This window comes from Galeopterus variegatus, unplaced genomic scaffold, assembly GCF_000696425.1.
Source record: "Galeopterus variegatus unplaced genomic scaffold, G_variegatus-3.0.2 Scaffold576, whole genome shotgun sequence".
In the NCBI taxonomy this organism is placed as follows: domain Eukaryota; kingdom Metazoa; phylum Chordata; class Mammalia; order Dermoptera; family Cynocephalidae; genus Galeopterus; species Galeopterus variegatus.
In genome coordinates, this window is record NW_007726687.1 from 63,679 (window position 1) to 80,817 (window position 17,139).

The following is a 17,139-nucleotide window of genomic DNA, read 5'->3' on the forward strand; positions in this document are numbered from 1 at the left end:
TGGCCCCCCCCCCCCCCCACCTTAATAATCTATGCAGAAAATGGAGGGAAAGGACAGCTTCCCCACCTGCCTGTATGGCCCACATTAAATTCTAAGCCCAGGGACTCAGGGCAGACACTGACACAAAGCTTCAAGACCAAAGCTGAACCATCATTTTTCCTTTGGTTTATGGTTTCTTCATGCAGAACCACAACCAGAGGCTTAACCCGGGCACAGAGCCTTTCTTAAAAGGCCACACGGCTTGGGCCTTTCCTGAAGAGAGCCTGTCAGGAACACATTCAGTATCTTACCGACAGATGTTGTGAAGGCTGAGTAATCCTAAGAGGCAGCGGGGTGAAAGGGGCAGCTGGTTGGGGCCATGGAAAGGCCTCGCTTGCACCCACTGCAGGAGGCCCAGCAGGCAGAAGTGCCTCAGCCAAGGACAAGGAGCTTGGACTCTGCAGGGGATGAGAATCTTCTCAAAAACACAATGTAACCAGCAGCCCCTGAGCCTCAGAAATCACAAATGCCTTAACCTTGGGGGCAGGCACTCCAAGCAGAGTACCCCAGACCCAAAACAGCAAGGTCAACACTCCATACATCCTTCACTTCTCCCCACCCTGGTGGGGCCCCTCTTCCTTCAATCCATCTCCAGGCCATCTGTCCTCCTCACCTTTACAAACACTGCTCCTGAGAATTCACCAGGACCTGCTTCAGCATTCTTCAACAGGGCTGCCTCCCTGCAAGGCCTGCAGTGGCCTCAGTCTGGTACATTCATCAGCCTCTGGCCTCTGTGTAGCAGGTGCTCAATAACTGACTGGCTGAGTGAATGAATCCAGGGGACGCCAGAGCCTCTGTCATTTAGAGGTAGTACCTGTAGAAGCCTCCACTAGTCTACAACAGCCCAGCAGAGTTGGAAACAGAAAAGCCTCCTTTATGTGAGGAGAGGAAGGTGGGCACTGAAGAAGCCGAACACCTGAGCAAAGCTACTTCGTCTTTCTGGGCCTCAGCCACGTTTACTGGGCAATGACAATGTGCCAGACCTTTGTTAGACACTTGACACCATTACCTCTTTGAATCTTCACTACAAACCCATTTGTAGGCACTAAAATTCCCCATTTAACAGAAGGGAAACTGAGGCACAAAGAGGTTAAGTAACCTGCTCAAGGTCATGCAAGTAGTATGATAGCAGAGCCAGGATTTGAATACAGATCTGCCTGAACTCAGAGGCAAGGCTCTCAACCATTACCCATAAAGCCTCTGACAGTTCAGGGACATTGTGGGAGGTTTGGAGACATTCTCAAAGTCTCTTCTTGGGAACTTTTGCTCTATTCCTCTCTAGGATGGGCTGGTAAAGGACCAGTTTGGGGTCCAGCCTCTTCCCCTTGTGTCCTCTTGGACAGGCCACCAAACTGCAAGGCTCTGGGATTCCACTCCAGGGAATCCAGCCCCACCCTTGTCCTGTACCTGCTCTAACCAGCAGATACCGCTGGGAGATCAAGATGACATGGGGGAGGGGGAGGAGGGAAGGATTGGAAGCAAGAGCTTTGGTCCAAGACTTTATCCAGACCTGCTTTGTTCAGTAGGTTTAAGGATGAGGGGGAACCACACATCAGAATGGGATCTGAAGCTTGTGTCAAAGAGCCTTTCACATGCTCCTTTCAGCCAGCACGCAGCATTGTGTCCCCAACAGCCAGGTGCAGGCTACCCCCTCCCCTCTGGGTGTGATGTGGAGGGGCACCGTCTGCTTTCCCAGGAAAGGAACATCAGGCACAGAGGATTTTCAGGCCTGTAGGGATTTCATTGCAGTTTTCCCAATGAGGGAGGGCAGCATTCCAGTGGGTGCCACGTAGCTCCACAACTAGCTGCTCTTCCTCCTTTACCCCCTTGCTGCCCTCTTTGTGGACACCAGTCCTCTTCTCCTGCCTGGCTGTTAATGTGCATCTGTTCTCCCTGCTCCAAACATCTGGTTTGGGACTAGATGTCCTAGAGGACAACCAGCAAAGATCCAATGAGGGAGCCAGCTCTGGCTGAAGAAGAAAGCAGGCAGGTGACTAAAAACAGGGAAGCCAGGCCACCCTCCAGCTCACTGCTGCCAGGCTTCCGACTGAGGCAGGGTGTGAAGAGAAGGGGGGACATGAGAGCTATCCCTTTATTCTGAGGATCACTTGTGCTAGGGTCCAGGCTCTGCCAGTTACTGACTCAGCCACACAGCTTCTTGGGGCCTCAGTTTCCTCATCCATAAATTGGGATTACAGCAAGACCTCACTCATAACTGAAAAGGATAAAAAAAACTCAGAATGAGACACTGTGCAAATTCTAAAGCTAAATGCTGAGCTTGTTTTAGTTAACTATCTAAAGGGAGATGACCACTAACTGGCAACATCATGGGCCTCACCCCCAAAGGCCAGCAACAGGAGATCAGAAGCCCTCCCACCCCTATCATGTGGCTGAAGCCCAAGAACAGGCCATGAGGGAAAGAAAGGTGCCTGAGGAACTTGATAAGCAGGTTTCAAAAAGTCGAAACAACCCCATACCTTCTATCAAATCCAGTACAAAAGTTGTTTCCCAGCTTACAACTCCCCAACTGGTATTCTGTGGATAACAGGAAGGCAAGTAAGGCTGTTACACTTGAGGTGAACATTGCTCTCTCCCCTTGTGTCCACCCTCACTGCCTCCAAGAAGCACTAGATGAGGACACTACAGTCATCCCTTGGTGTCCTTGGGGCACTGGTTCCAGGCCACCCCCATACGAGAATCCATGGATTCTCAAAAGTCTCTGATATAAAATGGCGTAGTATTTGCATGTAACCTACGCACATCTTCCCATATACTTTAATTGTTTTTGCAGCTGGCTGGTACAGGGATCTGAACCCTTGACCTTTGTGTTACCAACACCATGCTCCCCCTTAAGCGAGCTAACTGGCCAGTCCCCATATACTTTAAATCATCTCTAGGTTACTTATAATGCCTAATACGATGTAAATGCTATGTAAATAGTTGTTAAATTGTATTTTTTTAAAATTCAGATTGTTTTTATCGTTGTTATTTTTCTGAAATATTTTTGATCCACTGTTGGTTGAATTTGTGATGCGAAACCCAAGGATATGAAGGGTGGACTGCATTTGCCTCTGCTTGTTAAGAAGCATGTGCATGCACATACATGTGTGCACACACACAGATGAAGACTCACTGTACCAGGATGACACTATTTTTAATCTTCTTCTGAAGCTCAGGTCCAGATATCACCATTGCCAACAACACAGCTTTGTGTCCCAGCAAAGGAACTCTTCACACAACTTCTCAGGCTATCAGATTTTAACAAGCCCATTCATGTAGAAGCATCCTTTCTTGGTTCATACTCCAGAAGTACTTCCTTCCCCACCACCTCCCATCCCCCCACAGCAAAGGATTTAGTCTGGCTATCACTATAAAATGGCCTCTCTGAGGGGCCTCCCTCCCCTTAGCTGTTGGAGGCAAGAGAGTATTTGGAGCATTTCCGGCCCTTCTTGGCTGGCTGCCTGGGCCCTGCAGCCAACACACATCTGATTTGGGGCTCTCCGCAGAGAGGAGTCCTCCCAGGTCCTCGGCAAGGGGCATCTGTGCCTTGGCTAAGGACAGGCCTTAAAGTGCCAAGTGGACGGAAGGGCTCCTCGGGCCAGCAGGTGAGTCGGCAGGGGAACAAAGAGAGTGAGAGATGCCTAGACATCCCACATGCAGAAAAATCTGGAAACAACGGGGAGAGTACGCTCATTTCCACAGTGCCCAACCACTGACACTGTTCTCTTCAGCTAACAACGTAGGGCCTCACCTAGCTCAACACCAGCTCCCAAAGTTCCAAAAAGTAGCCGTGAATCTAACTGTATGGATTTTTTTTAAAAAGCAGTTTTAGCTACGCTGTATGGCTTATACCAACATGTACCAACTGGTGTCTTCCCTGCAGCTACCAACTGAGGCAGTCCTACCTAAGCTAACATCTCTTTTAGATCCTCTTCCCTGGGCCAGAGGGCTTCCTGCACATCTCTCTCTTCCTTCTAAGAAAGGACTTCCTTCAGTCCTGATACCTTAATGTCACCTGTGGGGGTGGGAGTTATAGGTCACACACTACCTTGCTTCCTGCCTTTCCCCTGTGCCCTTCAGCAATCTGATCTCTGATCTCAACTTTAGGGAACTTCTCTCTTTTTTTTTTTTGTCTTTTTCCGTGTCCGGCAACGGATCGCAACCCTCAGTGTTGCCCCCGTACCGGACCGGGGACCGGCAACGGGATCACAACCCTCGGTGTTGCCCCCGCGCCTCGCTCAGCCAGTGAGCGGGAACCGGTCTGTATGTGGGATCCGAACCCTCGGGTGGGAGCGCCACCGTGCTTCCCAAGCGGCACACTTATCCAGTGCGCCACCGGGCCGGCCCCGGGAACTTCTCTTAAGAAGGATGCAGTTTTGGGAGCAGGAGATTCTTGGCAATTTCTAAGGTGTGATCAAGATCATCTGTTGACTTCAGAATCAGACTCTAAAGGAGTTAGCACCAAAACACCCTCCTGGGCAGCTCCAACATACTTTAAACATGTGCAGGGCGGGAATGGGGTCCCCAGAAGCAGCAGCAGGTCCTGGGCCAGAGATGGAGGAGGCATTTTCTCACAGATATGTCAGTAGCACACACAACCCCCAAAGCCCCACTCCAGAAGGCTCTTGGGGGATGTCAGGAAGAGATATGATGGCCCATAGGACAGCAGGGACAAACCTGAGATGCCATCCAAGAAAACTCAAAGGGCTGGATCCTACCCACCCTACACAGTACTAGCTAGAGCAGAGGTCTCACTGTGGGGGCTGGAAACCACATTTGCCCACCCGAGCCCCCTCACTTCCTGAAGAGGTGCTGAGCAGGCCCCTGTGGGAGGCTGTGAGGCTAACAGAAACCTGCCTAGCAGGACACACCCTCTTGGTGACTGTTTTCAGCTCCTGCCTTTTGGAATGCTTGGATTTAGTTGAACATGTCTCTTTCCCCTTTAGCTATGTAACCCTGCTTTAGGTTGACACAAGCACGAGTGAGAAGGAGAAAGAGCAGCAAAAGCACAGGACAAAGCTAGGGAACCCTCAACCGTCTCTCTTCTCTGACCAGTGAACAATACACTGGTTACACAGGGTGCGACTTAAAATCCTGGCTCTGCCATGTATAAGGTGTGCATCCATGGGCCTCAGTTTCTCCATCTGTAAAATGGGAATACTACCTATATCTCAGCAGAGAATTACAAGGAGCTTAAGGAAGTGTCCTGGCCCTAATAGAAGCTTGGTAAGTGTCAGCTGCTGGTCATTAAGTACAAAATTTATGTCAAGTCTCAATCTCAAAATGTTCACACTAAAAGGGACCATAGAGATTTCTCTCTCTCAGGGCCAGGCAACACAACACAACACAACACAACACAACACAACACAACACAACACAACACAACACACACACACTCTCTCTCTCTCTCTCTCTCAGGTTAGCCAACCAGCCAACCAGTTCCTTCCTCCAGTGGCTGGCCTCTGCAGGACAGAAAGGAGTCTGCCAGGGAAATAGCCACCTCCAGTGACACTTACCTACCCTTCCTATACCTCTCAGCTTCACCCAGGACCAGCCAACCAGTATAGGTGAGTCCACCTGAGAGATCACTGAACTAGAAGTCAGGAAACTTGGCTCTTGCCCTGGATCAGCCTCTCAACAGCTCTGTGGTCGTGTCTAAGGCACAACTCTCTGGGGTTTAGTTTCTTCACAGGCCAATCAGCAAAGGTCTCCCCTGCATAGTCCCTTACAAGGTGACTTCAGATCACCTGAAGCTGAAGTCAAAGGCACTCTAAAAAGTGGAATGTCAATACAAACAAGAGGCAGTGTGGGTTATGGTTACAGTTTGACTCTGGAGTGTGAATCTGGCTGGCACTAGTCATGCACCCTTGGGAAGGTGCTTCAGCTCTTAGTGGAGGTTTTCCTATCTGTCAAGTAGGGACAATTCCTACCTCATGAGCTTGTTATGAGGATTAAGTGAGATACTAGATATAAAATGCTAGAATAATACCTTGCCTGTGGTAAGTGCTCTATAAATATTGGCTCTGACAATTACTGGATAGCAAGGATCATTACTTTGTCCATTCACTCAGAAAACTTTAGGACTCCCCTTGAGTAGCCACAGGATCTTCAACAAACAGCAAAACTGGACCCCTAAGGGGAATCTTCCTGCTCAAGGCTAAGCAGGCAGTTGGAGCCACTGCTGTGCTTACCTGGCTCTTCTCCGAGGACACCTGTCAGAATCACAGGGAGCAACTGGAACACACACATGCTTGGCCCACCTGCCCGTGCTGATTCAATAGGTCCCAGGTGGGGGATCTGTATTTTTAGTAAGTGTCACAGGAGATTCTGATGTGTGCACCTGGCTGAGAGCCAACATCTAAAGGTTGTCAGGGGTCTTTGATTAACCCTTCTGGCACTGGAAGGTGATTCGGCCAAAGTCCACTTGGCCCCCTTCCCCCTACATCTGACTGGCCCAGTGTCTCTGCAGGCCTTGAAGGGCTCATACTCAGGATCTGGTTTTCCTTTCTAGGGGAACTGTTCTATTCCATACATGAGTCTAAAGACCTGAGCCTGCTGTCTCTTCCCACTGGCCCCTGTTCCTGTGAAGGAGAGGCCCTACCTCATTCTGCTATGAAAACAGAATTGCTGGGATTCGCTGTCCTGGGAAGGCTTCTGCAGGCCTGTGTTATGCGATTTGAGCCTTCCCATCAGTCTGGGGTTAGCTTTCACTGGGGTTGGGGCCACCTTTGTTCCCTGACAACAGTGTGGGTGAGAAAGAGCAAATTCAACATGATGGAAAAACTATGTTAAGAGATAAAAGAAGGTATAGAATAAAAAGACAGTAAGAGCAAAGCCTGGTTTGTGGGGAGAGGGGGACTAAGAGTACCAGGGAGGGAAAGGAAATGTCGGATCCACTCAGAGATCAGGTTCAAGGCTAACTCCTAGGACAGCTGAGGAATAAAACAGGGCATACGTACCTCTTGCCCAAAGGGAGACTGTGGTGCCCACTGGAGCACCCATTCTGTAATTACAGATCCTGGAGCAGGTATACTGAGACCTGAAGGGCTGGGCACTTTGTGGACAAAGAAACTGTTCCAGTTGGTCTCTGGTTCAGAGAAGCTTCCAATTCTAAGAAGTCAGCTTCTTGACTTTGATTTCTACTAGTTCCTTCATGAGACTTTCATGTTAATGAACTCATCTGCAGCCCAGTTGGAAACTTTCCCTCCATCTCAGAAGAGGGAGGGAATCATGTCAGGGCCACACCCAATTCCATGTCCTCAAGACAAGTGAGTTAATTCCATGTTTCCCAGAGCTGGCCAGCCTGACAGGATGAAAAACAGTTTAATACCACTTTTGTGCTTTCTTAATGTTGTACTGAAAACCAAAGCAGCAAAGACATAGCTTATAAACATCTATTTCTCTTCAAAACCCGCTTCTTATTCTCATATTGTGTTAAAATTCCCTAAAAGAAATCTGAATCTCACTGAGTTCATTAACTCTCAAAGCAAATGCAAACAGCAAGAGAATGTAGCACACAGTGATCTTGTATTTGTTATATCCATTTTGGGGAAGGTGAGCAACTGCAAAGAAGGTTTAGACTTTAGAGATTCTTACAGGAGGCTCATGGCTCCCCGGCCTCCTTCCACCCCCAGATGCCCAGGCACCTGACAGAATGGCAAAAGCTCCAAGGCATGTGCAACTTATGTTAGTGCAGATAAAATCCCATCCCCAGTCACACTGGCAAAAGAAAGGGTCTGTGCAGCAAGGCTGTTTGCAAGCCTCAGACACTGATCCTTCTAGGAGGCCCAAAGCCCCCACATCACTGTTCCCTCTGACCTCTGGCCACCTGTCTTTAACAGTAAGACCCATACGACCATGTACTATTTACACTATATGTCCTTGGGGGAATGAAGGAGGCAGAGTGGTCTAGCTGCATAAAGAAGGACATCAACATTTCCTATCACCTTCTAACTAACAAGCATTATAGAAAGGTAGCTATCATTATTCCTATTTTACAGGAAAGTCTTTCAGAATATTAAAGAGATTTGTCAACTCTCATTGTGAAAAGAAAAAGCACAGAACTTGAACCCAGGCCTGAAACAACCAATTTTGCTCCTGGAACAATTCTACGAGGTAACAATGAACACTTTAACTGTCTCCCTCAACCTTGGTCTCACTTCACCCAATTCAAGAACCAGATTTCCAGGGGCCGGCCCGGTGGCGCACTGCTACAGTGCGCCGCTTGGGAGTGCGGTGGCGCTCCCGCTGAGGGTTCGGATCCCACATACGGACCGGTTCCCGCTCACTGGCTGAGCGAGGTGTGGGAGCAACACCGAGGGTTGCGATCCCGTTGCCGGTCCTGGTCCGGTACGGGCGTGACACTGAGGGTTGCGATCCGTTGCCGGACACGAAAAAAAGACAAAAAGAAAAAAAAAAGAACCAGATTTCCAAAAATGGTAATAAAAAACAATACCCCAAATTACCCAAAATCTAGCAGGAAGAAGGTTGAAGAGGAGGAGGAGAGAGGAGGAGAGAGAAGGTGTGTGTGTGTGTATGGGCACACATGCAATCCCATATATATTTACATGTTGTTTTTCTTTCTCATACTTAGTTATGAACACTTCTACTAATTAATTCTCCATAGAAAGGTTGGTAGCATCAACTTACCTTGGCTAGAAATGTGACTTCTGTAATATTTACCATTTTAACTATATCCATTATAAGGGATTTGGAAAGTCCCACAGAGATGATGAGACAGGACCCCTGCCACCCAGTTTCTTTAAGATCTCTTTAGTTGAGAAAAGAGAAGATAGGACCACCACCTCTGCCATCCCTTGAAGGATCTTTCACAACAATTCCAAAGTCCTCCTCAGCTGAAACCTCTGCAAGTCAACTACAGACCCCCAGCCCCAGATTTACAAACTCTGTTACTGAGTTAGCAGCACTGCCCTGGGGTTCTTGGGATAGAAGGAAACACAGGCCCAACCACCGTGCCAAGATGGGGGAAAAACTCCAAAGGAGACACAGAAGCAAGCCTCAGCAGCCATTGTGAGAGCACAGAGGCCAAGACCGAAGCTAGGCAAGGAGAGGTGAGAGAAATCAGAGGGGCAGGAGGAGAGGAGCCACCTGTAAACACCCTGGATCCTGCAGGCTCTGCCAAGGAGCATTCCACCTTCCCCACTCCAACACACAGCAGGCTACAGAAGAAAGCTCCAGCAAGATTCATTTCTAAGCTTTTCAAGTTAAGTACTTAGCTACATCTACAGTGAAAGGTGTTTGAACTTTTTTTTTTGAGAGAATTTCTCCCTTATGCTATGTGGAGAAACAAAGAACTTAGAAAAACCAGCCACTATCCTAATTTTTAGGGATGGTTAAAATCTCTCAGAAGAATCCTTGCAATTAGCTATCAGAACCTGCCCAGTTCCACATGTGAGAAGATGAATCCAAGGCATAATTGTCCCTTCCCTCAGAGGAAGGGGCATCAGTCTCACGAACAAAAAATCTGACTTGCCCGAAAGGCCTAAGGGTCACTGAGAGCTGGGGAAAAGGCTGCCTCCACCCTCTCATTTCACATTAGGAGGTTACAGGGTAGGTTCTGTTTCTTTGGCTTTTCTCCACCTAACCCCAAAGCCATGGCACAACCTCCCAGCAATGGGGTGATACCCTCCTATGGACCTGCAATAAATGGCCATTCTTGCCACAATGATATTAACTTTTCTTTTTTTATTTTTGATGTTATACACAATCCTGTCCTTGCTGTTACCAGGAAGCCATTTCACCCATCTGTCTCGGAAGATGATCCAATTTTGGTGCTTTTACCATCAGTGCTTTCAGCAACTTTGTTCTACTTCCCCTACTGTAATTACTTTTGAATCATCAACACACCCAGACAGACTTAAAGCTCTGAGAACAGAATGCTAAAAAAGAAAAAAAAAACAAAACAAAAAAACAAAACTCTGCAATGGCAAAACAACTTCATTAAAAAGCCACCCAAGCTAGGAGCAATTTGTTTCTTTCCAGAAATTTACTTACTAAACTGCCTCACATTCTTTCCCCTTTTTCCAAGTAGACAAGGCATGGAGATGGGACATTGAAGCAGGGATGGGAAAGGGAAGGAACGCCAAAAGGAGCTAATTAAAACATCTGCTCTCCTCCCTCCACCCCCCAATTTTTGTTTTAAGTTGCAGGTTTTGTTTATAAATGATGTGGGACTTAGAAAGTTGGCTTGGTAGTTGCTGAGTGCTCAGGCAGCCCAGGAAGAGAGTATGCCTCCCCTGGAATGCAGTCAAATTACACTGGTAGGGAGAGAGCTAGTGGCTGATGGCTTGAGAATTCAGATTCCTCGAAGGAGAAGTTTGAAGGACAAACCACACACAAAGAATATGAAAAATATAATTCCAAGAAAATCCAACCAACACCAGCAACTTAACACTATCAAAAGGACAGCTGCCCTGTTTTCTGCTTTTATCTATTCTGTTGCCTGCCATCCATCCTGGTGGATGAAACTTCCAGCCCTTATTTACAAGATGCTGCTTCACAGTCCAGCTTTCCCTCACTCCTGGTGTGGCCCCACCATCCCCAAGGCACCCTCCTGAGCCCCTGCATGAGAGGAGGACCTAGTGGGGAAGCACAGGGTTGTTCTTCCCAGCTTCTCATCACCACTGCCTCCTCTTGAATCTCTCTACATCCAGATTTCTTCACCTCTGGCTAGCTCTTAGGGTCCTTTCCTGGGATGAGGTTGGGAAAAGAGTGGGAAGAGTCAGGAGTGAGTTATACGCACAGGCAGCCTCCCTTTTTCAGCCCTCGGCACAGCTGAGTAGCCAGCAGAGGCGGTGAAGTTGCTGCTTGGGTCACAGAGGCGGGTCAGTGATGCAGCCAGGGAAGCAGGGATCTCGGCAACACCGAGGTCAGGGAGGTAGAGCCTTCTGGGAGGGGAGCTGAGTGGGCAAGTCTCCATCCCTCCTCAGGGCAGGCTTATTTAAAGAAGGGCCAGTGATGCAAGAAGTATGCACTGCACTCCCTCCCCCTTCCTCTAGGGGTATTTGGGAAAGGTTGACACCACCAACCCAGCTGCTTTTGTCCCTAGGCAAGTTTGAGAAGTTCTTTGGGAACGTGAACCCCAGGAATAAGTGACTCGCTGACTAATGTTGCCAAACAGGTGGAGGTGGGGCTGCCCATTAGGCTCTAGGCCCCAGTACATTCAACTGCAGCAAGCACTGCTCTTCACGCCCTGTTGGGGGAGGGAGGACGCGGCGCAAGAACGCTTTGGATTTGGTCCCAAGAGCGTGCTCTCTCCCCAGCCTCAGGGCCAGGTGGCCCCTGTCCGGGGAGTTCTCCAGAAAAAAAGCGACACTAGTCCTTACTCCCCTTGGAAATTCTGCCCGCTATTTTGGACACATTTCTCAAGGCCAGAGGAAGAACGTGGGGGAGGGGGAAAGAGTTTGGGGGCCCCCACTGTGACCGAACTGGGACTGATTCCATCCTCGGGGCCCAACCGTTCCCCTGCCCCCGGGAAAGGCCTCGGCCTCACCCTGCTCCCGTCCCCAAGCCCACCCCAAAAAGGGCCCACGACCCGCTTCGTGTCTCCACCTGATCCCCAAGAAGGCGGGGGCCGCGAGCCGCTGCCTACAGAGAACTCGCACTTTTTCGCTGCGCGATTCAGAACCACGCCGGGTCTGATGCCATCCGGCGAATTATGTAACCAGGGACACCGCTCCCTGGCTAAAACAAACGCGGCTCTGTGTGTGCAGCGGCGGCCCCGGGGGAGAGCACCGGGGCAGGGAGGGGCTCTAACCGGGCCTTGGGGTCGGGCTTGTTTGCTCAACGAAACCAGCGGGAGGCAACCCGGCGAGAGCCCGGCGCCGCCGAGGTCCTTGGCCCAGCGATAAGCCGCGGACCCACCAAATCGGGTCCGTCTGGGCCCAGGCCCCTCCCCCACCGCGGCCGCCCCCGCCTCCAGGCGGTGAACTTGGTCCCAAGTCCCGCCAGACGCCTTCACCACCCGCTGCCGGAGTGACCTCGGGCTCAGGGGGCCTGGGAAATGCTGGACTCCAGTCCCAGTTCCGTTCCATCTCGGGGCCCCCCCCACCCCGTTCTCTTCCCCTACCCTCCCGGCCGTCTTGGGGCAGCCGCGCTCTGCGGTGCAGGAAAGTGGCGACCCCACCCCCGAACTCAGGAGGGGGCGGCCGCGAGTGGGCTCGTTTCGAGCACGATCCCTGTCTCTCTGTCCCGGGGGGAGGGGCTGCAGGACAGGGTGACAGCTGCACCGAAGACGCCCCTCCCCCTCGAGCGCCCGGAATCCCGGCTCCGCGCAGCCCCCACAGGGGTCTGAGTACCGACCGGGACGCGGGGGAGGATGGACCCAGGGGTCCGGTTGGAAACGCCTGCTGTAAGCCCCGAGAGGTCAGGGGTCGAGACCTGGTTTCCGGGCTGTGCTAACCCCCTCCCTGCCCGGGGGCAACGCAAAGTTTTGGGAAGTTGCTTCCCCTACCTTGCTTGGTGAGCACCAGGGCGTCTTCCCTCCGCGCCTGGGTGATGATGGAGCCGTGTTCCATCTAACAATCCCGCGGGCCCGGGCTGGCTGGGCGGGAGGACTGGCGGGCGCGCGGGCTGGGCTGGGGGGCCTGGGCGGGGGCCCGCTCTGGTTCCGAGACTCCGACTCCCACAGCTGTTCACATCCCCCCTCTCGTTTCCTCCCCAGACCGGGAAGGGAGGCGGCCTGTACGGAGGGCGGGCGGCCCGGGCAGCGGCTCCCCCGGGCGCCCCCGGCCCCGATCCGAGACTCCGACTCCCACAGCTGTTCACATCCCCCCTCTCGTTTCCTCCCCAGACCGGGAAGGGAGGCGGCCTGTACGGAGGGCGGGCGGCCCGGGCAGCGGCTCCCCCGGGTGCCCCCGGCCCCGATCCCCCGGCGGCAGCTCCGGGCTCCTCAGTTTGGGTCCAACATGGAGAATCCGGAGCGAAAACAAGAGGAGGAAATGGGACACGGGGCGGTTTCCAGGCTCCCCCCTCCCCTCCGTACTCCAGATAAACAACCCGCGGCTGCAGCGCCCACCCCCGCGCGCCTATCGGCTCTTGACCCGGTCTCTCCACGGCCCGCTGGCGCTTCCTGCTCCGGGGCAGCCTCCTAGGCTCCGGGTCCCTTCACCTGTGAGCGGCCGGGGCTGCGGACCGTCCCGAGCTTTGCTATTTTGTTACGGAAAAAGCGAATCCCCAAGGGGGGTGGGGTGGCGGGCGGGCGGGCTGGCGGGGGAGACTTGAAACCGCTCCGGCGCTCCGATTGGCCCTCTCGGAAAAAAGAGGCGTGACCCCTCCTTACTATGCGGTGCGAGGACCCAACAACATTCCAGTCGCTGCGGCCACGCCCCCGGGCCACTCCCCCCAGACAGACTGCGGCCTCCCAGTCTCCTCGGCCACACCCCCTTCCCAACTACTTAAAAGGGCACTCCAAAGCTCACGTTTCCCTGCTCAGTGCTGGGTAGTCCCTGTGTTGGTGACTGTGGTTGGGAAAGGCGGAAGGGTTCGGTTCTTCGGGTAACCAGGGCAATCCTCGAAGCCTAACCCGTGTCGGACCCGGGGATGGGGGGGTGGGGCGGGGTTCGGGGCAGTTACCTTACTTCCTGCTTAGCCCTTGAATCAAAGACCCACCAGTTCACATAAGGGTACAACCATCGAATACCGAAAGGGGGGTTTGTGTGGGTGGACCTAGGACTCCAGAGTGTCAGAGCTGGAACCGACCTCGGGACTGTGTGACCCCCAACACTTCAAAGGAGACCTGAGGTGCAGGGCTTTGCTCAAAGCCACTCACTTATTCCCATTCAGGCTCTTCACCCCGCTTCTGCCAACCTAGTCCTGCTCCCCCTCTCGACCTCCCCGTTAGTCTCAGTCTCGGTTTAGATGGATAGAGGTCTCTAAGTGAAAAGCTTCGGCTCTGTGCTTCCCTCAGAGCACCGTCCGCAGGCTACGGCTCCTGGACTTTAAACTCTCATGAGTCCCCTGCTCAAGGTTGTAGGTGACAGACTTACATTTGTTCCCAAGTGATGGTAGCCCCAGAAAGGCAGGTTTCAGCTCAGTATCAGGTCTTTTCCAGGGATCTACATCTGTCCACAGGTGACATGGGCTGCCTTGGAATGAAGGGGGCTATTAAGTCAATGTTGGAAAGAGTAGTGTAGAGTGAGACTGCACTGGGTGACTTCTGAGCGAATTCCAACCCTCACTCTGCAAAGGAGGGGGCTTCCAAAAGGTCAGGCTTCTCTGGTCCCTGGGGGGCTGGTGGCCTTCCTGCTGCAGTTGACATTGCCCAACATGCATCAGGTCTTACTGGTGGGAAGACAAGTAGGCCACCACTTAATTCACCAGGTACTATCAACCACCTACTCTCTATATGGTTTCTTCATGAGGACAGGTGAGGTCCTGATATGCATATGCCTGTGTGCCTTAATAGTGCTCATTGCGTGCCTGTTCCTACTGTTCCTAGACACATACACAAAACCTTTTTATGTAACAACATTTTAGTGGAAATGCTGTTTTTCCAAAATGAAAGTTGCTGTTACAGATCTGAATGATGCTTATGTAACTTTAAACACTGAATTTGGGTAGATGCTAATTCATTAACAGAAGGGGAAATGGAGTCTTCACATATTTACCTCCCATCACTAAAACAATGGGATCCTTAAGATAAATCTTCAATAGTCAGGTTGATAGGAGGCCTTTTTGGACCTTGACGTAGCCCTCCTATAAGGGAGTTCAATTGCAATGGGAGCAGTGCAGGCAGGAGCCGAGGACTGAGGATTGAGGGGGACCTACTACCTGCAGCACTGTAGTGTTGTGTGGGACACTTCACCTCTCCATACTTTCATTTCAACTATAGAGACAATTCCTCCCCTTTTATAGTTTACAAGTACTTTTATATACATTATCTGTCTCATTTGATCTCTAACTTCTTTGAGGTTGACAGAGCAGATATTATGTCCATTTTTGTAGATGCCCGTTTTGTAGATGAGGAATCAAGGTCTGGAAAGGTTAATTGACTCACCTGAGGTCTTGCAGCTTGTTAGAAGAGGAGGCAGGACTAGATGTCTTTAGACTTTAAGACTAGAACTCTTGACACTTTATCAGAGTTCCCTTCCTATCTATAGAATGGAGGAGATACTAGAACCTAGTCACTGTCTTTTCTTGCTAAGAACTTGGACTACATCACCTCCTCTGGGAAGCCCTTCCAGATGCCCACTCTCATGTCAGGATTTTATAGCTTTCTACATACTCTCTCAGAGCACTTGGCACCTTGTTTTGCAACTATTTGCTTTGTTGGTTTCCCAAACAGAAGATGGATTGAGTCTAAGGGCTGTCTTATTCATTAGGTCTCTTATGCTTGACACAGAACAGGTGGCATAAAGCATTTGCTGTGTGTATCTTGACTTTATGTCTTAATCAGTGTTCTTTTGTCTAGAGGTTCAGTGATCCACAGTAAAAAATATATTCTATATTGTGCGATAACTGAAACAAAAGTTTCATGGGACAATACTTATCCTTGCTATGTGCATGCACTCTGATATTTTCTATTGTATGTATTGTATTCTTTTTCATTTTTTTAAGGTGCTGGCTGTGACCCTCTAAATTAATTTTATGATGCACCACTGGGTTGTGAGCCAGCCAGTATTAGAACAACACTACTTTTACTTCTCTGTGCTGTGGATGCCTTCTGTGTATAGGGTGCTGGCTGTCCCTGAAAGATGCAGAGGAGATGGTTCTCAAGCACTTCTTGCTCTGAGGTCAAAGAAAGGTTTATACATAACAGACAGAAACCTTTCCAAAGCCATAGGCACATGGATGTGAAAAGAACCCGGCAAGGAGGGATGAATGAGGAAGGAAGCATGGATGAGAGAAGGTCCCAGAGAGGCCTGGTAAGGACTGTTGTGCGTTCAGAGCCTAAAAAGGCAACAGCAGCTTTACTGGAGACTGGAACCCCAAAACACAGACAGGCAGGGCTCAGACTCTTGATGTCATGGGCTATCTCACTGCTCTGCCTCCAGATTACTGGGTACAGGTCTCCACTCCAGAAAGCTCTGTAGGGTCATGTCTTTCCTATAGTTAAGGTGGTGATGGAGGTGGGAGGCAAGTGGACATTCTAACTTCTGCCTAAAACAGCCTCTTAAATAACTTCCTGCCTACAGGCCCTGGGCCAGTTCCTGGCTATGCGACTTTAGGTAGTCCATTTAAGTAGGTTCAAGGGTGATAATTGAAGCCAGGGCTCTCGAGGCCTGAAAACTCAACCAAGAGAAAGCCCACTGACTCTCTCCTGGTCACCTACGTGCTCCATCCCTTTCCCCCTGGGCTTTCTTACTGGAAGGTTGGTGAGAGGCAATTTGGAAACAGCAGCACTGCCCCACTCCCCCAAGTGTTAGAAAAGGGGGATAGGTGGGTGGGCTCACATGGAGTGGCTGTCTTTGTTGGTCTCCCACAGCTATTGAAGTAGGACTGAATGTTCCTGAACCAAGGCTGGGAAAGGGAAAAAGAGCTGGAGGAGCTTCCTCTATGGGAGATGCATTCTTGCTCCAGGACCCTGCCCTTTTCCCACAGAAAGTAAGAACAGGGTTGGGCTATGGGAAACCTTTCTTGATTCTCTCTGATATCACCCAAATGTTACATTTTTTTTTATTATTATTGCAAGCGGAACACATCTACTTTCTTGATTTCTCCGATTGTTCCTGCATTCTCAGTTCCCTTTTGTATTGTAACCGGGAAAGCGGGGTCTCAGCACCAGGGTTCCAGAGCCCTGTGCCTTCCTGTTACGAGGCTTCTGCAGTGTGGTCCTGTCCTGGCTTTCCAGGGCAGGGTCCTGAGGCTGAGGTAGGATGAGGTGAGGAGGGGAGACCCAGTACGGTGACTGAATAGCTGTGGGGGTGCCAGGTGCTGAAGGCCAGGGAGGGATCATGGAGCTAGTAGTAGGGAGCATAGCTTCTCAGAGCAACAGAAACTTCAGCAGCATTTTGGCTTTTGGGCGATGCATTCTGCAAGGTGTAGACAGGCATGCTCATCATACTAATCCTACAACTTAGCTACTGTACCTCTTAGTTTTCTTATACTCAAATGAAGATAACAATAGTACCTACTTCATAG

At 50.7% G+C, this 17,139-nt stretch overlaps 2 protein-coding genes across 2 annotated transcripts in view; one reads left to right on the top strand and one right to left on the bottom strand.

The window, feature by feature from the left end:
- The window catches only part of TSFM (Ts translation elongation factor, mitochondrial), a 51,592-nt gene extending 43,487 nt beyond the window's left edge, over nucleotides 1–8,105 (top strand). Inside the window, exon 7 of the mRNA XM_008570157.1 lies at nucleotides 8,040–8,105. Within this exon, the coding sequence (XP_008568379.1) occupies nucleotides 8,040–8,060 (21 nt within the window). The 3' untranslated portion in view covers nucleotides 8,061–8,105. The remainder of the gene's footprint in view (nucleotides 1–8,039) is intronic.
- CTDSP2 (CTD (carboxy-terminal domain, RNA polymerase II, polypeptide A) small phosphatase 2) overlaps nucleotides 1–13,213 on the bottom strand; it is a 22,101-nt gene extending 8,888 nt beyond the window's left edge. The window contains exons 1-2 of the mRNA XM_008570155.1: nucleotides 12,760–13,213; nucleotides 12,512–12,659 (exon numbers count right to left, since the gene is read on the bottom strand). Of these exons, the coding sequence (XP_008568377.1) occupies nucleotides 12,512–12,575 (64 nt within the window). The 5' untranslated portion in view covers nucleotides 12,576–12,659; nucleotides 12,760–13,213. The remainder of the gene's footprint in view (nucleotides 1–12,511; nucleotides 12,660–12,759) is intronic.
- Nucleotides 13,214–17,139: the final 3,926 nt, after the last annotated feature.